The sequence below is a fragment of the Taurulus bubalis genome (genome assembly GCF_910589615.1).
Source record: "Taurulus bubalis genome assembly, chromosome: 9".
In the NCBI taxonomy this organism is placed as follows: domain Eukaryota; kingdom Metazoa; phylum Chordata; class Actinopteri; order Perciformes; family Cottidae; genus Taurulus; species Taurulus bubalis.
Genome location: NC_136597.1, coordinates 16,253,419 through 16,279,112, shown reverse-complemented (window position 1 = coordinate 16,279,112; position 25,694 = coordinate 16,253,419). Strand labels below are relative to the sequence as shown.

The 25,694-nt window shown below is 42.0% G+C and overlaps 1 protein-coding gene across 1 annotated transcript in view; it reads left to right on the top strand.

Moving 5' to 3' along the window:
• The first annotated feature begins 1,167 nt into the window (after positions 1-1,167).
• Positions 1,168-25,694, top strand: part of tln2b (talin 2b) — a 45,948-nt gene continuing 21,421 nt past the window's right edge. The window contains exons 1-29 of the mRNA XM_079224293.1: positions 1,168-1,309; positions 1,398-1,495; positions 1,690-1,819; positions 2,503-2,658; positions 3,075-3,217; positions 8,338-8,465; positions 8,774-8,837; positions 9,048-9,152; positions 11,130-11,285; positions 11,925-12,026; positions 12,115-12,191; positions 13,287-13,470; positions 13,933-14,046; positions 14,468-14,576; positions 15,176-15,384; positions 15,613-15,711; positions 16,260-16,427; positions 16,749-17,043; positions 18,237-18,403; positions 19,227-19,355; positions 20,336-20,449; positions 20,562-20,675; positions 20,804-20,938; positions 21,144-21,272; positions 21,389-21,491; positions 22,344-22,552; positions 22,944-23,063; positions 23,242-23,439; positions 23,914-24,053. Of these exons, the coding sequence (XP_079080419.1) occupies positions 1,174-1,309; positions 1,398-1,495; positions 1,690-1,819; positions 2,503-2,658; positions 3,075-3,217; positions 8,338-8,465; positions 8,774-8,837; positions 9,048-9,152; positions 11,130-11,285; positions 11,925-12,026; positions 12,115-12,191; positions 13,287-13,470; positions 13,933-14,046; positions 14,468-14,576; positions 15,176-15,384; positions 15,613-15,711; positions 16,260-16,427; positions 16,749-17,043; positions 18,237-18,403; positions 19,227-19,355; positions 20,336-20,449; positions 20,562-20,675; positions 20,804-20,938; positions 21,144-21,272; positions 21,389-21,491; positions 22,344-22,552; positions 22,944-23,063; positions 23,242-23,439; positions 23,914-24,053 (4,031 nt within the window). The 5' untranslated portion in view covers positions 1,168-1,173. The remainder of the gene's footprint in view (positions 1,310-1,397; positions 1,496-1,689; positions 1,820-2,502; positions 2,659-3,074; positions 3,218-8,337; positions 8,466-8,773; positions 8,838-9,047; positions 9,153-11,129; positions 11,286-11,924; positions 12,027-12,114; positions 12,192-13,286; positions 13,471-13,932; positions 14,047-14,467; positions 14,577-15,175; positions 15,385-15,612; positions 15,712-16,259; positions 16,428-16,748; positions 17,044-18,236; positions 18,404-19,226; positions 19,356-20,335; positions 20,450-20,561; positions 20,676-20,803; positions 20,939-21,143; positions 21,273-21,388; positions 21,492-22,343; positions 22,553-22,943; positions 23,064-23,241; positions 23,440-23,913; positions 24,054-25,694) is intronic.

Genomic DNA, 25,694 nt, shown 5'->3' with positions numbered 1-25,694 from the left:
AAATATATGCTGGTTTTCTATTATATTTATATAGATGTATTATAAAACATAAGCAATTTGAATATGCCAACTTGGGTTTTGGAAAATTGCAAAGAGCATATTTGACCATATTCTGATATCTATGAACATTCAGTTAATGGAGACGGATTCATTGACAATTAAAATAATCATTAGTTGCAGAGATATAATATAATACTATCATACAGTATAGTTTAGTACTTGAGAAATTGAATCTGTGCTGATATACCCATCTTCTCCGAGATAGCTTGGGCTTAGAATATGTCACAGACTCATTTTTGTTCACAAAAAAATGTAATAACTAGATTTTAGGTCCATAATGTGGTTAAGAATGAGGCAGAGAGCTCTCAGAGTATAGATGGCCCTATTTATCATGTTCAGTCCTCCTCCTGTTGAAGCCAATGTCAAAGAAGAGAAGAAATGCTCTGCAGTATCAGTCTTTCCTCTTCTGTGCATACAAGTCTCAGAATATCTAAATTGATTCACCCTAATTGCAGTATATGACAAAACACCCACTGATTTATCTCACAGTGAAGTCGGCTTCTGGGGGAGAGTGCAAGCCAGGAGAAGAGCGAATAATGATGCAGCGGTGGCATGTCATTTTCTGTGTTTCGACTCGGCTCCTGTTATTGCTGACGATTAGAGAGATTTGCACAAATTTCCCCTCTTCTGCTGAAAGGTTATGTCGCTTGCCTTGGTTTAGAAAGCTCTACACACACACACACACACACACACACACACACACACACACACACACACACACACACACACACACACACACACACACACACACACACACACACACACACACACCGCAATCAGGTAGAGGCTCCACATGCACTTAACCCTTTAATATCAACAGATCGGCAGGGGGGATTGAGTAGCTGCTGAGGCAGGAGTACGGACTAACGCACACACATAATTGTGATGATGTCTTTGGTGCTTTGTGATGTTGTATTCTGCATCTGGGAGTTCCTCTTTACACTTTGTTTGATGTGAGGACATTTTAATAATGCCTTGTTGATAACAAACATAACACAGGTTGTATATTTTAGCCAGCAGAATGACTGAACACAGTCCGATCCTTACATTATCTTTCTACTTGTGTATTTTCCAGGTGTGTTGGTCGGTGAGGCCATTATACTACCTAATAAGATGGTGGCTTTGTCACTGAAGATATGTGTACGCCAGTGCAATGTGGTGAAGACGATGCAGTTCGAACCATCCACGCCTGTGTATGACGCCTGCAGGATCATCAGAGAGAGAGTCCCAGAAGCCCAGACAGGACAAGGTTAGTGGCTGACTCAGAAAATGTAATTTACATAATCAAAATCTATATGCATTTACATTTGCATGACATGTTTGACTTTGTGTTTCAGCGTCAGATTATGGCCTCTTCCTGTCTGACGATGACCCCCGGAAAGGAATCTGGCTCGAGTCTGGGAGAACCCTGGATTATTACATGCTGCGAAATGGAGTAAGAATAAGTCATAGAGTTTGGGGTGTCGAACTGTCAGTGCCATTTATCATTCCTTAAAGCGACAAAAACATTTTTTTAGAGGTAACTGAGATATTTATGCCTCGCTGCTTGCTGGGAGCGAATGCAGTTTACTGCCGAAAACAGTCAATAGGGTTGTGGATGTCATTGCACTTCCTATCCTGTCTTCTCAGGATGTTTTGGAGTATAAGAAGAAACAAAGGCCGCAAAAGATCAAAATGCTGGACGGTGCCATTAAAACCATCATGGTGGACGACTCAAAAACTGTCGGGGAGCTGCTTGTCACCATATGCAGTCGAATAGGTAAGTGATATTCTCCAAGTGCTGCTCATATGAATCTTCTCAAGCCATCGTCCAAGGCTTGAATTATTCATCTCTATTATATTTTTAGTCTGAGTCATACCACTTGACTTCATACTGAGCTGCATTATGTTCCTGTGTTATTACATGCTATTGAATTCATATTTAAGCAGAAGCATTTGTTAAGTACTTTAGAGCATTCATGTATGCTTGATAAAGTCCTAATCACTTTTTGTTCGGAGCACGATGGGCATGATTTATCAAGCTAAAACAAGCTTGCTTCTAATAAATGCTGAAGTGTTCTTCCTAAGGCCTTGAACGAGGCATCTTTTCCTGTCACAGAGGTGTTCCCTAAGCTGTTTATTTCAATTATAATGGGCTGCCATCAAGCTCAATTGGGTGAGGAGGAGAGGGATGTGTGCCTGGCAGATAGCTTTATTGGAAAATGTTTGTTTGGAGTAGGTCTTTCTGCTTGGCTTCTCCTCCTCCTCGGCTCCCATTTTAGTTTGCTGGCTCTGCGCCAGCTTTCCTTCACCTCTGTTTCAAAGCAGAGAGAAAGAGATAGAAAAAAAGAGAATGCAAAATAATTGCAGAGGCTCTTTCTCGATCACAGCACTTGTTATCATGCCAGTTTGAAGCATCTCCTCCTCTGACAGCATCCCCTGACTAACTTGTGCCCTCTTCAGGAATCACCAACTATGAGGAGTACTCCCTCATTCAGGAGGTGACGGAGGAAAAAAAGGAGGATGGAATGGGGACGCTGAAGAAAGACAGAACGCTGCAGCTTCGAGATGAGAGGAAGATGGAAAAGCTCAAAGCCAAACTCCACACAGATGATGACTGTGAGTGTGAGCCTCCAGAAGTGTCGTTGGTTGATTTCTTGATTACTTCCACGGCCGTTTCTTATTTTCGCCTGCGTGAATCTGACTCGACACCATCGTCTGGACATGTGCTTTATCACTCAAGTTTAATTTATTGCATGGACATCTCCCAGAGGACACCAATTACATTTAGAAGCATGCAACTATATAAATCACATTTTAACTTTGGCTGAAAACTAGCTTTCATCTCAGCAGAAAAAGTTCACTTCCCTGTGATTAATTTGGTTGATTGTTTGTCTCAGCTGATTGGTCTCACGTTTCCGAACTGCCTAGCTAGTTTTACCATCAGTATTCTCCTCGAGTAAGATATTTGTAAAGTGAATGTCTATTCATTTCAGCGCATGTGGTAACAGTGTGTGTGTGTATTGATTGGGCAGTGAACTGGCTGGACCACAGCAGGACGTTCAGAGAGCAGGGCGTGGAGGAAAGTGAGACTCTGCTGCTCAGGCGCAAGTTCTTCTATTCGGACCAGAATGTGGACTCACGGGACCCTGTCCAGCTAAACCTGCTCTATGTTCAGGTAAAACAATTACAACTAATTTTATGCTGGTGTAGCAACAACAACAAAAATAGACTCAAGCAGGCTAGCATATGAATTACAACACTGCAGTGTTTGGTTTGTTTTTTTGTTTTTGTGGGGGGGGAGTTCCAGATAGAAAAGCTGGACTTTGTTTGAGTGCAGCAGAACCAGCTGTGTAAACACAACATTGACATATTCTCATCTTATAAAGTTGATGATATGTTAACAATCTGTCGATTTTTCACTACAAGCGACCCCTTTCACATTGCACTTGTGCTCATTTGATCCATTGTTAATATAAATATATTGATTAGTGCAGCTATAAGTTCCTCTGGGATTTCCACCACATTAGTCTTTTTACATGTACATAGCTCTCCATTGAGAGTAACACCAGTGTTGTTTGTATTGCCCACTGTTGGGCTCTCATCTTGAGATGGCCAGATGTTTTAATGTTTTCTTTATCATTATCCTACCGTTCTCTATGTTTTGGCAAGCTCGACAAGATTTGCCATGTTACTTCCATCATTTTGAGAAGACTATACAATGCATGATTGACAATATCTCTTTCAACGCCTGACTGCACTACTCGGTGGGATGGCATTGATTTTTGGTTTTGATTTTCAGCTTTGGAAAACACGGCTACAATTTCAGAAACATTATCTACTAAACTGTCCAGATTCTTAAAACCTTTGCAGTGAGAAATAAGCTATTTAGCCCCTGAAAATGGTTTCATTTAATCAACTAATACAGTTTTCCCCTTAAGTAGCTGTAAGTAACTAGCTTAAGGTTGGATAATCATCCTAATTGATTTATTTTGTATTAACTTATTCCAACTCTTCAGATCGCAATGTTTAGACTGAAATATTCAAACACCAGCCTGACATATGTGATGCTCTTAGAAACGTTACAAACCCCACCGCAACTTCAAGGACTCAAGGAAACTGTGGGTTTTAACAATGACTTTCCACTGACTAACCAACCGGTGAATCAGTGGGGTTTAGAAGGTTATATCTATTTTAGTATAATAGTTCTTCACAAGGTCCAAGGGTTTTCAGAGTCAGTGAGTCATATCAGTATCTTACTTCCTATTTGCAAATGTGTCCAACATGCAGCATATATCTGGTTGGAGAGAGATATATTCTGCATTAGGAGTTATGTGTGGTTGAGGCGGTGTGTGTATATTAAGTAAGTGGCTTCCTCTCTGTCTCTATCTGTGAGTGCGTTGGTTTAACCAGTTCTTTTAAACCTTGGGAGCCTTGCTGGCACCAGGGATTGGTTCTTGAGGGGTTTAGCTGAGTCCAGTATTGCACTAGTCAGGGTTTGCTCACTGCACACATCACTGCATGCACATTAACTCTTCCTGGGAATAGCATCCTTGCTCGCTCTCCCACACAATATCCCTGCAAAAACAGTACTCACTTAGAGATATATATATATACCAGGTCTGAAATGTGTGTAGTTGTAGGAGTTTGACTCTCTTCATCTTTTCAATCCCTGCTGCGTTCCTGAATATGTTCACAAAAGGCATCCAGCCTCCCTGTTTGCTCCTGCTGCTCTCCTCCCTTCTATCTGTCTGTTCCTGTTTTTGCCTCTATTTTTCTTACCCTCCATTTCCTTCCCTTCCAGTTTGCCTGTCTCCACTCCCTCTCCATCTCCCACACATTCTGACATAATCGCACACATCCCCACCCTGTTACCCTGGCACACATCACAGCGTAGTGCATATCATGCTCTCCACTCAACACAGACTCATATTTCCTTTCACAATAACAACCCCGCCCCTTGCCCCCACCTCCTTTTTGCCTCTCTGTTACCCTTCCCCATCTATCTTCCCCTCTCTCTCTCTCTCTCTCTCTCTCTCTCTCTCTCTCTCTCTCTCTCTCTCTCTCTCTCTCTCTCTCTTTCTCTCTCTCTCTCTCTCTCTCTCTCTTTCTCTGACACACACTGAGATTGTTACCCAGGCCGATCACAGAGACTCTTCACATGGCAGTGGCTCTAATTTGTCACTGTGTTAAAAAGGCCAAACAGAGCCAGAAGAGGGATCTTTAGCAGAGTGGAACACACCCCAGGCTTGTCTTCCACTTCTTGCCTTCTTTTTCTTTCCACAGCTTTTTACACCCTCTATTTTCTTCTTCAATATCCTTCGTCATTCCCTATTCCTGTAATTCCCAGAAACTCAGCAGGATTGAGTAATTGCATTCAGATTGTGTGGATGATGACTTCACTGCTGGCTTTTCTTTGACAGAGCATCCCTGCGAATCAGCGATGATGTCAAATGTTTATTAATGTGTGAGGCTTTCATGATTTCAAACCCACCCCACACACACACACACACACACATAATGGAAGCTCTGCCAGTAACAGACTAATCTCCTTTACTACTCGGCCACTCCCTTTCTGTCATGTATTTGTGCTAAGACCAGGATAAACCTCTGTAGAAATAGCATCCCCCTGTGTATTCTGCGCTTTTGCTTTTGCTCTGGATCACTTTAGTTGATTCTGAAAGCATACTATTTGTACTGTGAGACAGCGTAGTTCAAAGCAGGGACAAATGAAGAACCTCTGTGAAATAAGATGTATCCTGTTGTCTCCTGACATTGCATCATGTTTTCTTCCACCGTTGTTTTCTTCCATCATTTGTCTCCAGAATACAACGGTGTTGTCTAGTTCATCGCACTGTTAAATATTATTTTACTCACTGATTTATACCATCCTGATTGAGCACTGTGTGCATATCCCTATGTCAGCATTTATTTTGAAGGCTGCATTATACTCTGTGTGCTGGGCCATGGGGGACTAGTTGACCTCAGTGTTGCAGCCTCGGGCCGTATGTGTCACAGCCTCCGATGTCTTGTGCTTCGCTTCCACTCATGCAGCTCTAAAATGTCCTAAAACCAGCGCTTGTATCGCTTGCCGTATCCGCTCTAAGAAAAGTCAAGGTCTGTCCTCACTGTCATGTCTGTTACTAATCTGGCCCGTCGTTTGACCAAATAGAGAGACATGCACCTGGAAGTTGTCTGCTTCAGCTGATGTTTGCTTATTGATTTGAAATGACCCAGCCAAGGAGCAATTCAATGTTAATCTTAATTTTACTGTTCGTGGAAATGCCAAACTGGATAATATAATATTGTAAGCAACGTATATTGACATGCCAACAGTATCCAATAAAAAATAAATCCTATCCTGGTTTTGATCATATGCAAACCTCTTCGCTCCATTTGTGTCCTATTTGCATTAGATGATTGGCCTCAGCTGTTTCATTCATGTTTCACTATCACCAGCACATCCACAGCTGTGTGGTTATCACCTGACTGGCAACTTCCAATCATATTCAGCATGTGTCCAGGGTTGCTACTATAAACAGATACTTCTCCCTTTACTCTGCTGATACACACCTACTCCACCTGCTATAGTGTAGTGTCCTTCCTTTTTAACCATTTGCAAAAAGTCCTTGACATATATGTAATATCGACAGACTGGTTGTTTACCTGCATACTTCTGAACAGGCTAGAATCCAAGCTGATGATCATCTGTGTTTCAAACCGTCATTTCCGGACCAACTGATGCAGCAATTTAGGATGAGTCCTTTGGTTTCTGACTGCCTGGCCAGCGTTGCATTTACCACTCTGCAGGGTATTGGTTCCCTCATATTTTGGCTAGTAAGGGAAAATGAGAGCAACAACCGATAAAATGTATCCTTTGCATTACCGGCGTTAAACTTTCATTTCAGTTTACGGTGTAGATCATCAAAAATTGTTGTATTGGCAGATGAAAGCTGGAGTTGAGGATGCATCTGTAAAACATGGTGAAGGTGTTTGCATCCAATAGTATCCTCGTTTTAATCAGTGCTCTAGTGAGCACATCTGAGTTTCTCAAAACCAGGAAAGGCGTGACCTGGTTTCTGAAACCACATTTACATATGCAAATGCATACGATTCTCCAAAAACATGATAATAACATACTAGTGTGCATATTATTATCTATAGCAGCTATGCTGTATTCTGAATTATTATTTGCAAAATAACTGTTCTTTTTTTTAACCAATCTGTGCCAAGCAGCAATACTTAATTGAAAATGTAAAATTTTACATTGAGTTCTTCCTAGCATCTGACTTCCCAGTGTGTAGCAGAGTGAATGGTACGAGTGAGGGTTAATTTTAGAGTGTCTTCTTGTGTTCAGTAAGAGCTTACTGTATGTACTCCACTGTGAATTGCACTGGGGAAAGGACTTGATTGTGAGTGGAGGAGATTGTTGTCCTCATTACAGCAGTAAGCTGCCGCTTAGGTTTTCATTGATGTAAAAGGACGTAAGAACGATCCGAGTCCACGCTGTGCACTGATATGCTAATGCTAATAATCACTGATGGAGTCACTCTTACTGGCAGCGAGGCCTCTCAGCTTTTGGAGCCATTCATTTTGCAGCAGAGAACTAGAAAGAGGGAGTGAGAGACGAGCTGACTGCCCCCTGGAGAACGCAGCACACACTGGCAACCATTTGAAAGATGTCGAGAAAGGTTTCTCCCTTTCCATTTACCTAAATGGGGAAGATAATGTTGACAGCCTGGCTGAAAAAGCTTTGAATCATAAGTGATGTCCCAGCAGCACCAAATAAGGCACAAGCCTTCTTCTTCTTCTTCTTCTTCTTCTTCTTCTTCTTCTCTTTTTCGGTAGAAAATAAATCTAGTCATTAGATTTCCTCACATCACATTGAGGCCCATTCTCTAATGCAGATGGGATATTGTGAAAGACTGATACATCTCTGTAATGTGTTTTCTTTTTTAATAACACGTAATGGGCTGTGATGACAAATTGTCAGAGCTGTTTCATTTGAAAGCCAGCAGAGTGGCTTTTATTGTCACAAACAAATCTTATTTGGCTCCCCTGTGTGGATGAGTCTCAGTGATGATGTCCCTGCTCTAGAAATACACTTAGTCATTCACTTAGAAGATATACTTGCTGAAGCCACAGTGCATTCAAAGCACACAATGATGTGCTTATTATGGAGCTCTGTTGGGTGAATTTTTGATAATTCCCAGGTCTTTGTAGCGCTATCCTTTTCCTGGATGTGTGTTTTTGCCTCTCACTTATTCCCCCCTCCCTCTCTCATCATGTCTCCTTCAGGCTAGGGATGATATATTGAATGGATCCCACCCTGTCTCCTTTGATAAAGCCTGTGAGTTCGCAGGCATCCAGGCTCAGATCCAGTTTGGACCCCACGTTGAGCACAAACACAAGCCCGGATTCCTGGAGTAAGCTTTCCTTATCATGAAGATGCATTTACACCAACATTCACAATAACTCTGTCCAGCATGTTGTACTTTTATATGTTAATTTCCCAGCTGTGCATACACATTGGTTATCTCCTGTTTTAGTGCAGGCCGTTGCTTCAGGGATTTCCTTCAGTGGAAAGCTCAGTGGTGATGTCAGCTGTTACAACTGTTTTCTGATGTTTAGGCAGTAAGGCAAGAATGACCTCATATGTGGAGGCATGTTAACAGAAAAGGAAATGTCTGTAGCTCAAAAGAGTAACCATTTAAAAATGTAATTATCTCTGTAGCCTGAAGGAGTTCCTACCAAAAGAGTACATCAAGCAGAGAGGGTCCGAGAAGAAAATATTCCAAGTATGTATGTTACGTTGTGAAATGTTGCATTTAAAAAGAAGAAAAATGTGTTTGAAACTGTGTGCGGCCCCCGGGAATTACACTACTACTACTATGTTTTGGCATTACCTGACAAAATACAAAACATTTAGATCACATAACGTAACACATAAGATATGTAATGATCAGTCAATCAAGGAGGTGGAGATGTGACTTGTATTGTTTGTCCAGGACCATAACGACTGTGGAGAGATGATGGAGATTGAGGCAAAAGTGAAGTATGTGAAGCTCGCCAGGTCCCTGCTTACATATGGAGTGTCCTTCTTCCTGGTAAAGGTAAGAGCTAATGCATGCTACTTTAGCCCACAGCCTACAGCAGACAGTATGCTCACATCCCCGCCCTCCCCCCAAAAAATCCCATTAAAGGATAACTACATATTGCATCTTATTCTCCTACCAAACATCCATTGGTTGTTGTTGATATCAATCGAAGTTTACAGACAGGCTTCCTGGTTCCGTTTGACCGACCATGCTTGTTTTACTTCCATAAAAAAGCTGTAGATAAACGGTGAGTGTGATCGTCTGGCCGCTTGTGTTTCCTGCTTCGTTTAACTTTGTTGCAGTAACGTGCCACATTTCCAGGTCTCAGCAGTTAACTTAGAGTACTTAAAATACAATGTTATTATAACTGATATAAATGAGGGCTAACCATTAGAAATAACTCCAATACCAATTTAATGATACATCTGGTTATAGATAACAGGCGCATAATGCTGCTGTACCAATAAGAGGCAGCTATGATTAGAAAGCTGCTCTGATGTTGTCAAACCAAGTATGAAAGCTTGAACATAAAACCCCATTATCACAACCAATCACAAGCCCCAGTGTGGAAGCTTGTGCGTTTGCACTTCAGAAGCACACTCTGTGCTGTGAAATACTTGTGACAATAGCAATTCTGTCCAGTTCTGGTTTGGCGAACACAAAAGTGGAATGGAAGTGCAGCATGCGAATGGGATGAAGTCGCACCAGCAGGTATTATAAAAGCTCTCTGACAGCAGCCCATTTGGTTTCGAACTTGCAGGAAAGAGGAGAAAAGAGGAAGCGTGCAGTTGTCTGCTGGGCTCCTAATGGACGATAAATGGAATATTTGGCCCTGTAGTTAAAGCAGACTGCAGGGTTCAGATTATCTTTGTGCGCAAGTGAGCGTTTGGAAGAGTGCATGTGCATCAAAATGTACGAGTGCCGCCTGCCTTCGATGAAGAGATGTAGTGATGTAGTGATGGAGATTTCAAGACTGTTAAATAATTCACTCCAGCTGCACTCTGCTCTTGATGCTCGCAGAGGCAAAAGCACAGACCTGGCTTTGTTGAAGCACATCTGAGAGTTTATTGTAACCTTCCATTTCTCATCTGTCAGTATTTAATCACTGCAGGTTCTAGGTTGGCAATCCCTGTATTGCTGTAATCGTCACATATACGGAAATACTGTACATTGAAGTAAATTAACCTGTATATGTGTGTGTTTGCAGGCATGTACAATATAAAGCTTCCCACTTCTATGGAGATTTCTTGCAGATTTCCCCCCGACAATAATCAAGGTCAATCTATTTAGATTCATATAATAGCTTAGCTACCCACTTCAGATGAGAAAATGGAACTTCCTGCTTGAAATCAGCCTTGATAATTATGACGTTCAAGTAACGTAATCTAAAACAATGGAAGTTTTTAATAAACCTTTGTATGAAGATATCATGAATACTGGGATAATGTTATCTGTCCTTGCGTTTAAGAGCCCTGAACCTAGAAACTGCTCTATTATTGGCCTTTGTGAGGTTCTCAGAGCTCTCAGTAATAAAAAAACAATAGTCTGTCAACATAAAATGCACGCATCTTGAACTCCCCCGCCTCTACAAACCGATAATTTTTCTGTCGTCCTCTGCACCCCTGGAGGGCAGCCAAGTGTAGGCTCAGTCTCTGAAGTGAGCTGTAATAGATTTCCAGTGGGCAGAGAGTGGAGGACACCGTAGCTTCTGAGGCAGAGAGCTTGTGGAAGCGCCATGCGGTTGTGCTGACAGCGACTAAACCCTGTGGAGACCCTGCTCAATAAAGCAGCAGTTAAACAAGGCCGGACTCTGCCGGGTCACTTCACAGCTGCCGTTCTCCTCCTCCAATCGGGGCTGCAAGGCACGGACACAGCGTGTATTACAACAGCACAAACAGAAAAGCAGTTTTTTGCATTCGTGCCTTGAATGAATCATCTGTGTAGGTGTGAAGCACCGACGTAAATGGTGTCTCATGTTTTCCTATCTGACAGGAGAAGATGAAGGGTAAAAATAAGCTGGTCCCGCGGCTGCTGGGGATAACCAAAGAGTCAGTGATGCGAGTGGATGAGAAGACGAAGGAAGTGGTGCAGGATTGGCCTCTAACAACGGTCAAGAGATGGGCTGCCTCCCCCAAGAGCTTCACCCTGGTACTGTGTGACTCTCTTCATGAAGTTCTCAGCGTTACTCACAGATGGCAGATGTTATATGCTCCTTATCCTATGCACATGTTCAGTTCTTCTGTGAACAGCGTGATTTACAAGGCTCTGCATCCCATTTTCATCTTTCCCCCAGTTTTCATTCCCCAATATAAACAGCATCCTAAAAACTGTTGAGACCTCAGACTCCAATATTGAATGTTTTCAGCATTCTAGCCTGCTATTTCATCTGAGTTAACAATAGATGCCTGGGGAAGAATGTGCAGAATTTAGATGTATTATTTATCTGAAAGCTTTTTCAATTTTCTTTTTCCAGCAGCTGGCAACAGTACTGTCTGTTTTTTCCCCATATTGGAAAGGAACACTCCATTTAAAGATTAATAGATTATGCAAATTTAAAAAAATACTCTAAGGTATATTTGCCAACATTGATTTTTTAACTGAAAATATTCACCCTGGCGTTGCTGGAGAATGCTTTGAAGTTAAGAGTTGGGGATTCACTACATGTCATTTTTAATCGGGTCTTTGGATAAATAGGATGGGTTTTTTAGGTATAGAATGTTTTAGCAATGCCAGATGGATGTTAAAATATTGCCCTGAATCTCTGCTGTCTTTTAACGCATTACAAAGGATTTCGGAGAGTACCAGGAGAGTTACTACTCTGTCCAGACTACAGAGGGAGAGCAGATATCCCAACTTATTGCTGGATACATTGACATCATTCTTAAGAAGGCAAGTAATACAACATTTTATTTTTGCTGTTAGACATGCATTCAGCCTATATTGTTGACTGTGATGTCTGCTGCTCTTCTTTCTACAGAAGCAGAGTAAAGATCGTTTTGGCCTTGAGGGAGATGAGGAATCCACCATGCTGGAGGAATCCGTGTCCCCTAAGAAGTGAGTAGTGCTCGTGTATTATCACGGAGAACGTTGACCATTCTGATTCAGTCAACACAACTCTAGTTATTCTGCATGAATCTAAACAGCCCTGATTTTATTTGTGCATGTAATTGCATGTCTGCCAGCATTACCCCTCAAGAGAGGTAATGTTAGAATTAAACACAAAAACAGAACTAAAAAAAAAAAACACTGTTCTCGATATTCATGAATACAATTTCCTAAATTGCTTCCTTGTAGTATTTTTGTTTGTGCAGACCTAAACACAAAGCCTGCCTCAGGGTCGAGACACAAAATTATCCTCTTATTTCACAAACGAAGGCTGTATCATTCAGAAGTTAAGATATCACGCAGGTAAAGAAATCACCTCGTTGGAAGCAGTTTTATTCATCAATTTATATCTCCCAATTCGATGGAGTCTCTCCTGATTTCCCTGTGTAGCTTAGTAAACTATGGAAATTAATGTAATGCTGGTGGACCAGGGCCCTATCAAACAGAGCTTGGAAATGTGTTGTCACTGGAAATCCACATGGCTCTTAGCGAAACCATTCTCTGGCAGAATGGGGCATCACATTCCTGCTGCTTATGGGCCAATTGACTCATGTTGTGGTTCTCAGCACAAAAACATAATTGCTGCCTCTCAAAACAAGCCATAATTAACCAATGGAGTCAGGAGCATCTGTTGAACTGGGCAGGAAAACAGATTTTTACAATATTTTTTCCCTGACGTTGCCTCCTCACCGTGTGAACAGTTTTTAGCATCATAATTGTTTTAATTATAATTTTGTAATTTTCATCATCTAAATTAGAAACAGTTGTGTTATCATTTGAGGCAATTATCGGCATTTAAAGATACACTCACAAGAAACAGAAAGTATAATGTTCAACTCCAATGCAAAACTTCTATAGACATACAGACAATGCAGTGTTTCAATTCCTGTATATTACTGATCTTTCCACTACACACATGCTTTCATTTAGACCCTCAGGTCCTTAGGTTGGACTACATCCTGTGCATGTATGTTGATTTTACATACACACTGAAATAATATGAAATTCATCATGCATGTCCTATGTCTTTTCTTCCTGTACAAGGTCCACAATTTTGCAGCAGCAGTTCAATCGAGTGGGCCGTGTGGAGCACGGCTCAGTAGCACTTCCAGGTATAATCCGGTCGGGGTCTATTGGCGGCCCGGACACCTTCAATATGGGCACTATGCCCTCTGCCCAGCAGCAAATCACCACAGGGCAGATGCACAGAGGACACATGCCCCCACTGGTGAGTAAGAGCATTTGCACTTGCAAGCAAACATGGCGTCCTGGACAAATGTCCTATTTCCCTGTTGTCACCCTATTTTGACATGAAATGGAAGCATTCGACCTTGGGCCAGTCTCTATAATTAAAATACTGTGTGAACCAAAAAAATGTAATTTATAATTTTATCAGAACACAGTGTTGATGTACATGATTTAGCATCATGTACATCTGATCTGCAGCATTTGAAATATTGCTTGTGGTCCCTACTGTCAACAATGAACAATGTGAGGAGGGCTGTGGGCGAGATAGGGAATGAAATCTCATATTCACACTAAGAGCCCATCTGTGTTTACAGACATTTTACATTTGATTGCAAGACCGAGAGTTTCACAGATTTTCCGAAACATAGTACAATACATATTGTGTATTTAGATTGCTTTTGTCATTCCCTCTCTGTGTGTCTCTGTTGCTTGTTGTTGCCAGAGTCTGGCCCAGCAGGCCCTGATGGGGACCATAAACAGCAGTATGCAGGCAGTGCAGCAGGCTCAGGTTGACCTGGGATATGTAGATAATCTGCCTCCACTGGGCCATGATTTGGTAAGTCTCCCACTTCCTCCACAATTTAGAGAAATATTTTAGAGTATATGCAGCATGGATAGACATACCGTAATACTCCTCCTTCTCATCATAATTTACAGAAACCCCTTGAGTTCCACTTTTTTAATACTCCCACTGAATGTGTGCTTACTGACATTGCAGCTTCTGGTTTTCAAAGCAAAGACAGATTAGAAAGAATTAAGCATTTGCATCACATCAAAGTCCATCATATTGCTCCAATATAATTAGGATACTGCACTGACTGTACATATAGAGGCTGTATTTAATGCTTGAGTGTTTCCAAAGCCGTAGGTGTTGTACAGCCCTAGTCCTTTAATCCTGCATGAGAAAGTTTATTTGAGCTGAAAATCACCCACTGTGATGAAAGCCAATAGCTCTCCTTTTCCTCCTCCACCCAAAGGCATCCAGGGTTTGGGTTCAGAACAAAGTGGATGAATCCAAACATGAAATCCACTCTCAAGTTGATGCCATCACCGCTGGAACAGCATCTGTGGTCAATCTCACTGCAGGTGAGTGCCCAGGAGAATACTAAACAGCTTCAGTATTCATCATCCGCTCTAGAATTCTGTTTTATGATGTCTGCACTAGACAATATTGTAAAAATAAAGTGTATCTTTGCATTCTTGCGTGAATCAATAAGTCACTGTTAAGCCCTCAATGATGATGATCTTCTAAATATAAGTGCATTTCCAATTTTCTCCCTGATAGATATTTCTATTGATAAATAAATCTTGAATTTAAGCTCAATTTATTGGCAGTCTCTTTCTGGTCCCCTTGTCGCTTGGCACAATGCCAGTCAAGTTCCTGCCAGTCTATTGTAGTATTTTAATCTTACCTCGCCATCTGTTTGGTTGCACTTATACACCCTCCACTTGCTAATATACATTTTTGTCCTCCTTCACGGCCACTTGCTTCATCAACGTGCTCATCACTGTGGAACCATCTCAAATAGGAACTAATTATGACACTGACACTGCTGTCTGTGTTATTGCTTATTGCACGTACGCTGCCCCATAGATTAGCTTAATCAATTTGGCGACAGCAGCACAACAAATTGAGATGCACAGCAGATGTGTAGTTTGTAATGATGGTGCTCCAACTTTCACAGGTGAGCCCACTGAAACCGACTACACAGCGGTGGGTTGCGCCATCACCACCATCTCCTCCAACCTCACGGAAATGTCCAAGGGTGTCAAGCTGCTTGCGGCATTAATGGACGATGAGGTGGGCAGCGGACACAAGCTCATGGGCGCTGCCAGGATGCTGGCAGGAGCTGTGTCAGATCTGCTCAGCTCTGTTGAGCCTGCAGCCGCTGAGGTGAGACGCCCGCTGATGATTGTGCTTGGACTTCACTGTAATCCCGGTTGCCACAAAACCACAAACGGTGTTGAACTGTATGTTATGATTTTCATCAGTGTCCCAGTGAAGATGAATATATTCTGGGAAGATTTTTGATCCAGAAGTCTGTTTTGGATAATTCATGTAGGCCTGTTTGAGAACGGGCCAGGCCAGAGTAATGGATGTGTTGATGTCATTCTCCCACAGCCCAGACAGACGGTGCTGACTGCGGCAGGAAGCATCGGACAGGCCAGCGGGGACCTGCTCCGTCACATGGGAGAGGGCGAGACCGACGAGAAGTTCCAGGTTGGACGCCACCCACTCACTGTTCCTATGACATTGCCGGCCAAACAGGAAGACACGCACATAAGCTCAGGCCCCCACTAAAAATGCCAATACACACTCAATCACCTCAGACTTTTTTATTAGACTGTTACTTTATGTGAACAAAGTGTCAGAGGGAGACTTTTTTGTAGTAAAACCACAATACAGTATCTCAGACATCCATTAACACAAGGTTATATGTCGCCCTCAAGATCGGCCTCATTTCTGCTTTTACACTGCAATTCATTCACCTGCCACATACACATTGTTTGCCTTCTCATGGCCTTGATGCCACTTGTGACCAAATTGCTTTACTGTAGAACTGATTTAATTTATTACTCACCTCCTAAAATGCATATTTACTATCTGCCTCTTGCTTACGGTATTTTTACTGTTACACTACTGTTATTCGTTTTGCATTAGATGGCCAATATTTGCACAATTTCCCCAAAATGCACTCCCCCGGTCCCTTCAATCACATGTATTGCAGTAGTGTGTTTCAGTGAAGGACATTGATTAATATCTTGCAGGACACCCTGATGAATCTGGCCAAAGCAGTGGCCAATGCAGCTGCTATGTTAGTCCTGAAGGCCAAGAACGTGGCCCAGGTGGCCGATGACACCATATTGCAGAACCGGGTGATCGCAGCTGCCACTCAGTGTGCCCTGTCCACCTCTCAGCTGGTTGCCTGCACCAAGGTACTGATCTAAAACTTGTTCATCTCTGTAGCCAAGTAGGTGAACGACATACCAAAAGGCAGGAAATCATCAAAGCAGTGTGTACGACACTGGCCATTGCGGCATTGTTACAGTTTACTATGCAGATTTGATCAAATTCAACAGGTCTTTGTGCCATATCTTGAACAAAACGTATTCATCAGAAATAATATAACATAACTGAATAACAATGTAACTTTGTGTACGTTACTTACGCTACGTGACACAGTCTGTCTCATGTCATAATAGTCTTCAACTGTTGTAATTATCCTCCGTTCCTGCTAATGACTGTGTATGGTGCAGGTGGTGAGCCCAACCATCAGCTCCCCAGTGTGTCAGGAGCAGCTTGTCGAGGCCGGAAAGCTGGTGGACCGCTCCGTGGAAACCTGCGTCAAGGCTTGCCGCTCGGCCAGCGACGACGGCGAGCTGCTGAAGCAAGTCGGGGCGGCAGCCGGTGTGGTGAGCCAGGCCCTCAGCGACCTGATGCAGCACGTCCGCCACTACGCCAGCTGTGGAGAGCCCATTGGACGTTACGACCAGGCCACAGACACCATCATGAATGTGACAGAGAACATTTTCACTTCCATGGGCGATGCTGGTGAGTACAGAAAGAAGGTTGTGGGTCATGTCCAGTTAAAAATACTTTATCGTAAAGTTGTTTGTCTCTTCAGTTTACTCACAACAATGATTTACAATAAAACACATTTAATGAGTGGGCTTTCCTGCTTTCACTGTTGTCATGTGTTTTGGGTGCTTAAGATATTGTCCGCATTTGTGTCCATGTTAAGTGATCTAAAGTCCTGTTAAACGTTGTCAAAGCTCAGGCTATTTGTTATGGTTCGAAGCCATGAAACTAAAGAAATTCCAAACCCAGACAATTCTCAAGGGGTTGTAAGAAACATGTCATCCAAAACCACTACAGAGCTCTAAATCTGGTCTGAATCAGCTTTAGGGAGGCTTTGAAAACTTAAAAGGAAACACATGAAGAGGGACAAACTTTTGACTTTGTATAAATCAACAAGAAAAAAAGGGAATATTGTGGCAAAAGATCAGCATTCGGTGATGAGAGTCCGTTCTACGGATAGGGTATTGGTTGATTTCCAAAGCCATTGGATGTAGGCACCTACATATCTTGTCTTTCACAGACTTTTCTGGGTGAGTTATTTCGAGCTGGAGGAAACACAGCTTTTAATAGCATATGTGGGTGGAGATGTTGCATATTGCAAAGACTCTGATTTGTGTGAGAGAGGATGACTCACCTTCAGCTACTTGTAGAACTTAATGAAACAGTAATTGGGACTAGGACACTTGCTTAGTGATGCACAAGGTTTGGGTGACATGGTAATATAAACCATGAGATATTATTAATTTGTCAACTGTCATCATACCGTTTCTTCTTAAAATGATTGTCCCTTTAATATCTCTGGTTATATTACGCTCAGTGCTTTGTTTTGCATCAATTACATGCATGGTGTATCTTAATATTTTATTCAAGTCAACTGATTAGTCAAAAATAGACTTTTCCATTGATCATTTTACCTCTGCAGCCTCAAGTGAATATCCAGAAAATATAATAGTTAAATGGATGATGACAACTCTGAAATGTAAATATTACTTTCAAAAGGTTCTGGCACTCAAAATGGATGCAGATCTACAACAAACAGGGGTCATTGAAAAATATAAAATCAGCTATTCAGCAATAACTGAATCTCATCTGTAAAATGAGCTTGTATTTGTGCTGCTATCCTAGTTGTGTCTTCTTATGCACTTCTCTACCGTGTGTGTGAACAGGTGAGATGGTGCGTCAGGCTCGGGTGTTAGCCCAGGCCACCTCTGACTTGGTCAATGCCATGAGATCTGATGCAGAGGCAGAAGTTGATGTTGATAACTCCAAGAAACTGCTGGCTGCAGCCAAACTTTTGGCTGATGCCACAGCCCGGATGGTGGAGGCAGCTAAGGTAACAGTGTTTTAACTAGGAATGTAATTAATTTACTTAAATGCCTCAACTAAAAAATCTAATGTGTTTGCTTTCTGTCATGATATCATTATCTTTTCTGTAGTTTGATTAGTGCTCTATACCTACAATACAGAAGAGTTGGTAGTTAAATCAGTTTGATCCACAACTGTTGAAATTGTGCATTTTATTTTTTCTCTTTTTCTATCAGCACTGCCATTGTGTTCTTGCATGTCTAATGCCATATCTGTCTGTAACTATGTGTGCTTTATGCTGCTGCCTGTCTTGGCCAGGTCTTCCTCGAAAAATAGATTTTTAATCTCAATGGGACTCTCCTGGTTAAATAAAGGTTTAAATTACAAAAATATACTGAATGCATGCAAAGATGAACTGAGCTGTCTTGCTTTCATTTAATAGAATACACATTTTGGCATTACTGTATGCACTACTTTAGCTACCAGCATCATTTCAAATTCGAAAATAAAAGCGACCAGTATCCGTGGCTCTTAATGAGCCCCTGGCACTGTCGAGCAGGATGCTATCAGTGTGAAATACCCGGACAATTGAAACATTGCCTGTGGCACATTAGATGTTTTTGATCTGTGACTCATTAATAACTATATCACTGCCATTATCAAAGAGGAAGTGGGAATCTGGCTCTGACGGTTTCCTTGGAAACTGCCAGAAGGAGACAGCGCTAAATGCTCATTTGCATCTATTGCACAATGATTGTAACTATAGTTGTTAAACTCATTGCTGAGGTCTGAATAGCTATTGTTATATCCTGTATTGAATGTGTCGTTGTCATGTGTTTATGTGCTCTTAGGGGGCGGCTGCTTACCCAGAGAATGAGGACCAGCAGCAGAGGCTTCGAGAGGCAGCTGAAGGGCTTCGTGTAGCCACTAATGCTGCAGCTCAGAACGCGATAAAGAAAAAACTGGTCAACAGGCTGGAGGTGAGTCAACAGAGTCAACGTGTTCTCATCTACATTTTGTTTGACTGTGATTCAAGCCCAACACTGCTCCTCTTTTCTCCATACCAACAAAGATGTCACATGAATATCTCTTTCCTACATTTATTCATCTCTTTAGTATAAAGATATTGGAAATAAATGGAGAGTTTATACATTAGGCTAAAGAAAACATATGCCAATACCGATAATGAAACCCCTGTACAAATGTGGCCCATTTAGTATATTTATCTGTGTTATTATTAGTCTCTTTTCCTTGTCGCAATGAGCTACTAATCCCATTAGTAAACCCCCGGAGCACCCAATGTTCAATTTCCTAGGCACATAAACTATGCATTACCCAGGGCTGGGATCAGCCTGCTATCAGACATACATCTAAGTCCGCCTCCTTGCATCAGATGGTCACAGTAATGGTGCCAATGGTCGTGTCCATCAATGAAACATGTGACCACTTGACTAGACTAAAGTGTCATTAATCTACAAGTGTGCTGTAACAATTATCACAGTCACCCCTTAAGACCCCATTCAACTTACCTGTTGTCTCCTGACAGGCTGTCATCCAGCTGCTGTGCAGATGTGCACAGGATTTGGGTAGAAAATGCTACTCCTACCTAGCATGTCAGGTTTACATGCAGTTCAGTCTTGTTTTTTTTCTGTCAGTATAATGATTTCTTGTGTTCTGGCTCTCTTTTATCCTCCTTGCCTCCTCTCCGACTAAACAAGGAATGTCTTCTCCCTCTGTTTTCAATCGTGTCATCACTTCAAAGCTAGTCTTGTGTCTATGAATAAATGTGAGATAAGCAATGTGTTTTTAGTGCTTTAATTTTGGAAGCATTGCAAGGGGAAAGAAATGCTGAACATCGCATGAAATAAAGATTGCACGCTACTAAAGTTAATGTTACTGTCGGCCAGGCGCCACTCTCTTACTTTAGCTGAAATGATTTCCATTTGTATCATCTGAACAGATAGCCGCTAAGCAGGCAGCGGCTGCAGCCACTCAGACCATTGCAGCTGCCCAAAATGCTGCTGCTTCCAACAAAAATACCGTCTCACACCAACAGCTAGTACACAGCTGCAAGGTATGATCATGTATTCTTGTTAATGATGTATTACAAAAAAACATTATATGCAGCTCTTTCAATCATGATGATGTGGATATGAAGAATACCTTATTGGTGTGTTTCAATGCAGGCAGTAGCAGATAGCATTCCCCAGTTGGTGCAGGGGATGAGGAGCAGCCAGGCTCAGCCCGAGGAGCTTGGTGCCCAGCTAGCCCTCATCATGGCCAGCCAGACCTTCTTACAGGTGAGTGAGGCCTTTCAATGTGACACAGTCAGCTACAATCAAACTCTCTGTCATCAGATACACACATGCAAACAAATCATGCTGTAGTGCTTTTGAAGTGTTATTGTTTTTCTGTCACCATGGCTCAGCCTGGCAGTAAGATGGTGACGTCTGCAAAGTCAGCCGTTCCCACGGTGGCTGATCAGGCTGCTGCTATGCAACTGGGACAGTGTGCCAAAAACTTGGCTACCTGCCTTGCCGAGCTCAGGACTGCAACCCTGAAGGTATCTAACACTGTTACAGAAAGCAGGAGTCATCTCACTGGTGCAGAAAATGTGTTGCTATCCATTGCTTGTTGTAAGGCTGCAGATCTTTGATCTCATTTAGAGATACCAAGCACAGCATACAGGCTGGCATCCTGTCTGCACTGCATAATGGTTGGGTGCGTGTGAGTAACATTTACTGTGTGTGTGCGTGTGTCGTTTCAAGGCCCATGAAGCCTGTGGTCCACTGGAGATCGATTCAGCCCTCAAAATTGTACAGACACTGAAGAGTGAGCTTCAGGATGCGAAGATGTCCGTCATTGATGGCCAACTCAAACCTCTTCCTGGGGAGTCGGTAGGTACATAACAGTAGAACCATCTGCTTTGAAGTTCAATTCATATACTTACACAATAAGAAGATCACAACTATGAAATCAAATTGTTTATTTGTCGGTTCTTTTGCTCCCACAGCTGGAGAAATGTGCTCAGGATTTAGGAAGTACATCTAAGGCTGTGGGATCTTTCATGGCCCAGTTGCTGACCTGTGCTGCACAGGGAAATGAACATTATACAGGTAGGAGAAGTGCATTCTAGGTACAGAGAAAGCAGGTCTCTAAAGTAGCTGTCTAAAGTATTTACATTGTAAGAATGGATAGATATAATACATATATGTGGATTGCTGGCTTTACATTTTAATTAAAAAAACTGTTTCTTTAAATTGTGCCAAGTGGGACTTTATTTGTGCCATCACTATTGCCTTAAACTGAGCCCTTTGAATTCAGCATGGCTTGGCTTTTTTGCCGTCAATTCTGGCCCAATTGAGGATCTCAGGGGAGGAGAGATGAAGACAGATCCAGAAAAGAATTTCTAACAATGAATGCTCCCCCTAGCACTTCATGCTGTGGCCCATGGTGCTGCTCACTACTCATTAATCTTATTTTCTCTAGATTTAACATTCCATCAGCAAATGGCTCCACTTGGCTGGTTAATGCAATTTGATGCAATTTGCTGCTTTTCTTCTCTGCTCTGTTTATAATAATTTAAGGGCACCTCCCATGTGGAGCCATATTTATTATATTAACTCATTTATTTAAACAATGAGGGCATTTCAGCATCACAGTTTGTTCTCAGTGTGGTACGGCTAGCCCCTGCCAGCTGATTTGCTCAATGCAATTACAATTATAGGGAAGACAGGAAACGCACATACCTCTCAGTTTGTGTGGCTTAAACAGGACTGCTGCAAAGTAAAACGAATGAGATTGAAATTAATGTTTAATAAAACGTCAATTTCAATTTGTACAGAAGCATTGTTACTTATTGTTACTTACTTACTGCATTCAACTATAGTTCCTGTATATCTGTTGAATATTACACATTTGTTACATGTTATGCATAGATAATGTCATTTTATTATGGTTGTTTGCAGGTGTGGCTGCCAGAGAAACGGCACAGGCTTTAAGGACATTGGCTCAAGCAGCCAGAGGTGTGTCAGCCAGCACCAAGGAGCCTCAGGCATCAGCTGCGATGCTAGACTCAGCCCAGTGTGTCATGGAGGGTTCGGCCATGCTGATCCATGAAGCCCATCAGGCCCTGGTTCATCCAGGAGACGCTGAGAGTCAGCAGAGATTGGCACAGGTAATATAGCTCCCAGTAATATTTATGATATTCATGTAGCAATCATATTGTTCCTCTCTCTCCACAGCTGATTTGTAAAAACGTCTTTTCCATAACAATCATCCCCTCTAAGCGATGCTATTTTCTCTCCTGCCTGTTATTCCTCTCTCAGGAGTGCCAGAGTAAGACTGATCATTCTCCTGCAGCCCTTCAGGGGATACACATATTGTTTGGCTGATATCTGTGACAGCAGCATAAATTAGTGACAGGGATTACTATGCACCGCTGTGAGCCCAATTTACATTTGAGATGTTTTTCCCCTTATAGCTTTGCTCTGGGACTTTGCATTGTGTATCACATTGTTCGAATGACTAATGGCAGTCCATTGACGGAGCGCGGTGCTGTGTTTCAGGTGGCCAAAGCAGTGTCACACTCCCTGAATAATTGTGTGAATTGCCTGCCAGGCCAGAAAGATGTTGACATGGCCCTCAGAAGCATTGGTGAGGCCAGCAAGAAACTGCTGGTGGACATTGTGAGTCCCATCTCACCTTTTCTTGACATTTATTGTATTTGAACATGCACAAAAACATCTTTACTGAACAAAATAAAGTAAATAATATACCACCCCATCACTGAACAGGTCATTTCAATCTGACTTTGACTTTGACTTCTGCAGTGTGCCCTAATTGATGCATGTCTTGTCTTCGAAGCTCCTTCCCTGCAGTAAGACATTCCAGGAGGCCCAGAGTGATCTGAACCACACAGCAGCTGAACTCAACCACTCTGCAGGCGAGGTCGTCCACTCCTCTCGTGGATCGAGCGGCCAGCTGGCTGCGGCCTCAGGGAAGTTCAGCCAAGACTTTGATGAGTTCCTGGACGCTGGCGTTGAGATGGCAGGACACACCCAAGTAGGTTTCATGATCATACCACCCCCTGCACACTCCAATGAAACAGTTCAATGGTGAGCCATTGTCAGCAGTATTTTAGACACGGAAAGGAGCGTTCAAACCCTGATGGTTAAACCCAAAAAAAAACTAAATGCTGAGTGGTCAAGCTCATAGCTTTGTGTCACTTTATTTCCTGAGCTGTTAAAGCAATTTGTTAATTAAACCTGTACATCTAATTCATAGTCAGATGTAATGAGATCTTGTGATGTTCTTGTTCTGGTTATTTTGCTCATTAATTTGGAAAGATCGTCTGGGATTGAAGTTGATGTAGCATGACACCCAGCTTTAATCAGGCTCAGCTGAGTGAGGAAAGAGGATAGAGATGGTAGAGAGTCTTAAATACATTCTTTACAATACGTTATCTTTTGACAGCTGTTGCCAATACAGTAAATACTCCAAAATCACCTGTATGTTTATTTTTCCTGATTTATGCAGAGCAAGGACGACCAGATCCAAGTCATTGGTAATCTAAAGAACATCTCCATGGCGTCCAGTAAACTGCTGCTGGCGGCCAAATCTCTGTCAGTGGATCCAGGTGCAGCCAACGCTAAGAATCTTCTCGCTGTGGCAGCAAGGTGTGATAAGATGGAGATAGCGCCTGATATGTATCACACATTCTCTTTTCTCAGTTAACTTAGCCATTTAGTCCAAAATATTGATCCCGGTCCAGATTTGAGCTTTTATCAAGTTACTTAAATGCAGTGTTGGGGGTAACGAGTTACAAAGTAACGGATTACAGTAACGATATTACTATTATAGGTAACGAAGTAAAGTAACGCATTACACTCAAAATATGGGTAACTACACTACTTTACTAGACCTCGGTAACGCACTTTCCTGCGTTACTCAAGACATTTTTACCAGTCCGAAAAGTTCTCTTTTAGTGGCGCGCGAGTCACACGACACTTTCTGCATGAACAGTCTATCACAGAACTCGATCTGAGTGATTCGAGTGACGTAGCTGCTGGTGCGTAGAAGGAGGGAAGCGGAGAATGGAGGAGACGGAGACGGAGAGCCTGTATCCAACTGGGAGGTTCTCTCCAGGTTCCATAGGATTAAGGATATTGTGCAAAGCAATGCAACACTCCAATACCATCAAGTGCACCTGTCTGTAATGACGTGGAGCTTCTAATGAGGACCAAGACACGTCTGGTATGAACGGAATCACTTTACTGGTGAACTGCAGCTGTTAAAGCGATTGAGAACGCGCTCTTGCACCCGACATGTATATATTTTCCACACTTAACATCAACATTAGTTAGCGTCAACAAGCACGTATCATTGTACTTTCTGCCTTCAAAGTAAAAGCACTTCCTGTTTACATACTCTTCACAATAAGAGTAAATCATGTAATAAAACAAGTTACAACACTGTCAAAAAGCTTTTCAGTCTGGGCAGTATTGTTCTGACCCCAAGAAGGAACAGACTGTCGGATAAAAGATTCCAGAGACTTTTACTCATGCGATACAGTCGCTATTTTGAAGAATAGAGAAAAATGATAAACTTCATAGGATATTTATTTAGGCAATGATGAAGTGGATTTTCTGTTTATTTAATTGCATTTTCTGTTTCTATTTTTTGGGTTAAGTGCATTTCTGTTTCTATTTTATGGGAAAAAGTGCCATTCATGTTTCTATTTTTCTTAAACCACTACAATGATTCCTATAACAAGTTGGTTTTGTTCTTAGGAGTCAGTCCCCATTTGGTTTAGTGGGGTCTCATGTTTCCAAAAGCCTGTTTTTGGCCCCTGTTTTTAATGTGTTATGCTGTTTGACCTGAATGTCCCCACCATACGTAGCCTCTTGTATCCTGTTGTTTGTGGATTTTAAAGTGAGGCATATTTCTTTGGTCAGACAGTGTGAACAGAATTAATGTTCGTTCAAGTTAATGGCTGAGTTTTATATGCCATTTTGTTTTACATGTTTACAGTACAATGCACTATGTGGAAAGGCTAAGAGATGCCCTTTATTGAAAATTGAAAATATAGTGATGAAAGGGCCATGATGTTTGTCCAGGTATCTTTCCGGTTAATTTGGACATTTGCTTAAAAAAATGGAAAGTAAAGTAACTAGTTGTGAAGTTACTTTTCAAATGCAGTAACTAGTAAAGTAATCTAGTTACAATTTTCAGAAGTAACTAGTGACTCGTAACTAGTTACTTTTTCTGAGTAACTACCCCAATACTGCTTAAATGTCACAAAAATCCTGCCTGCTGTA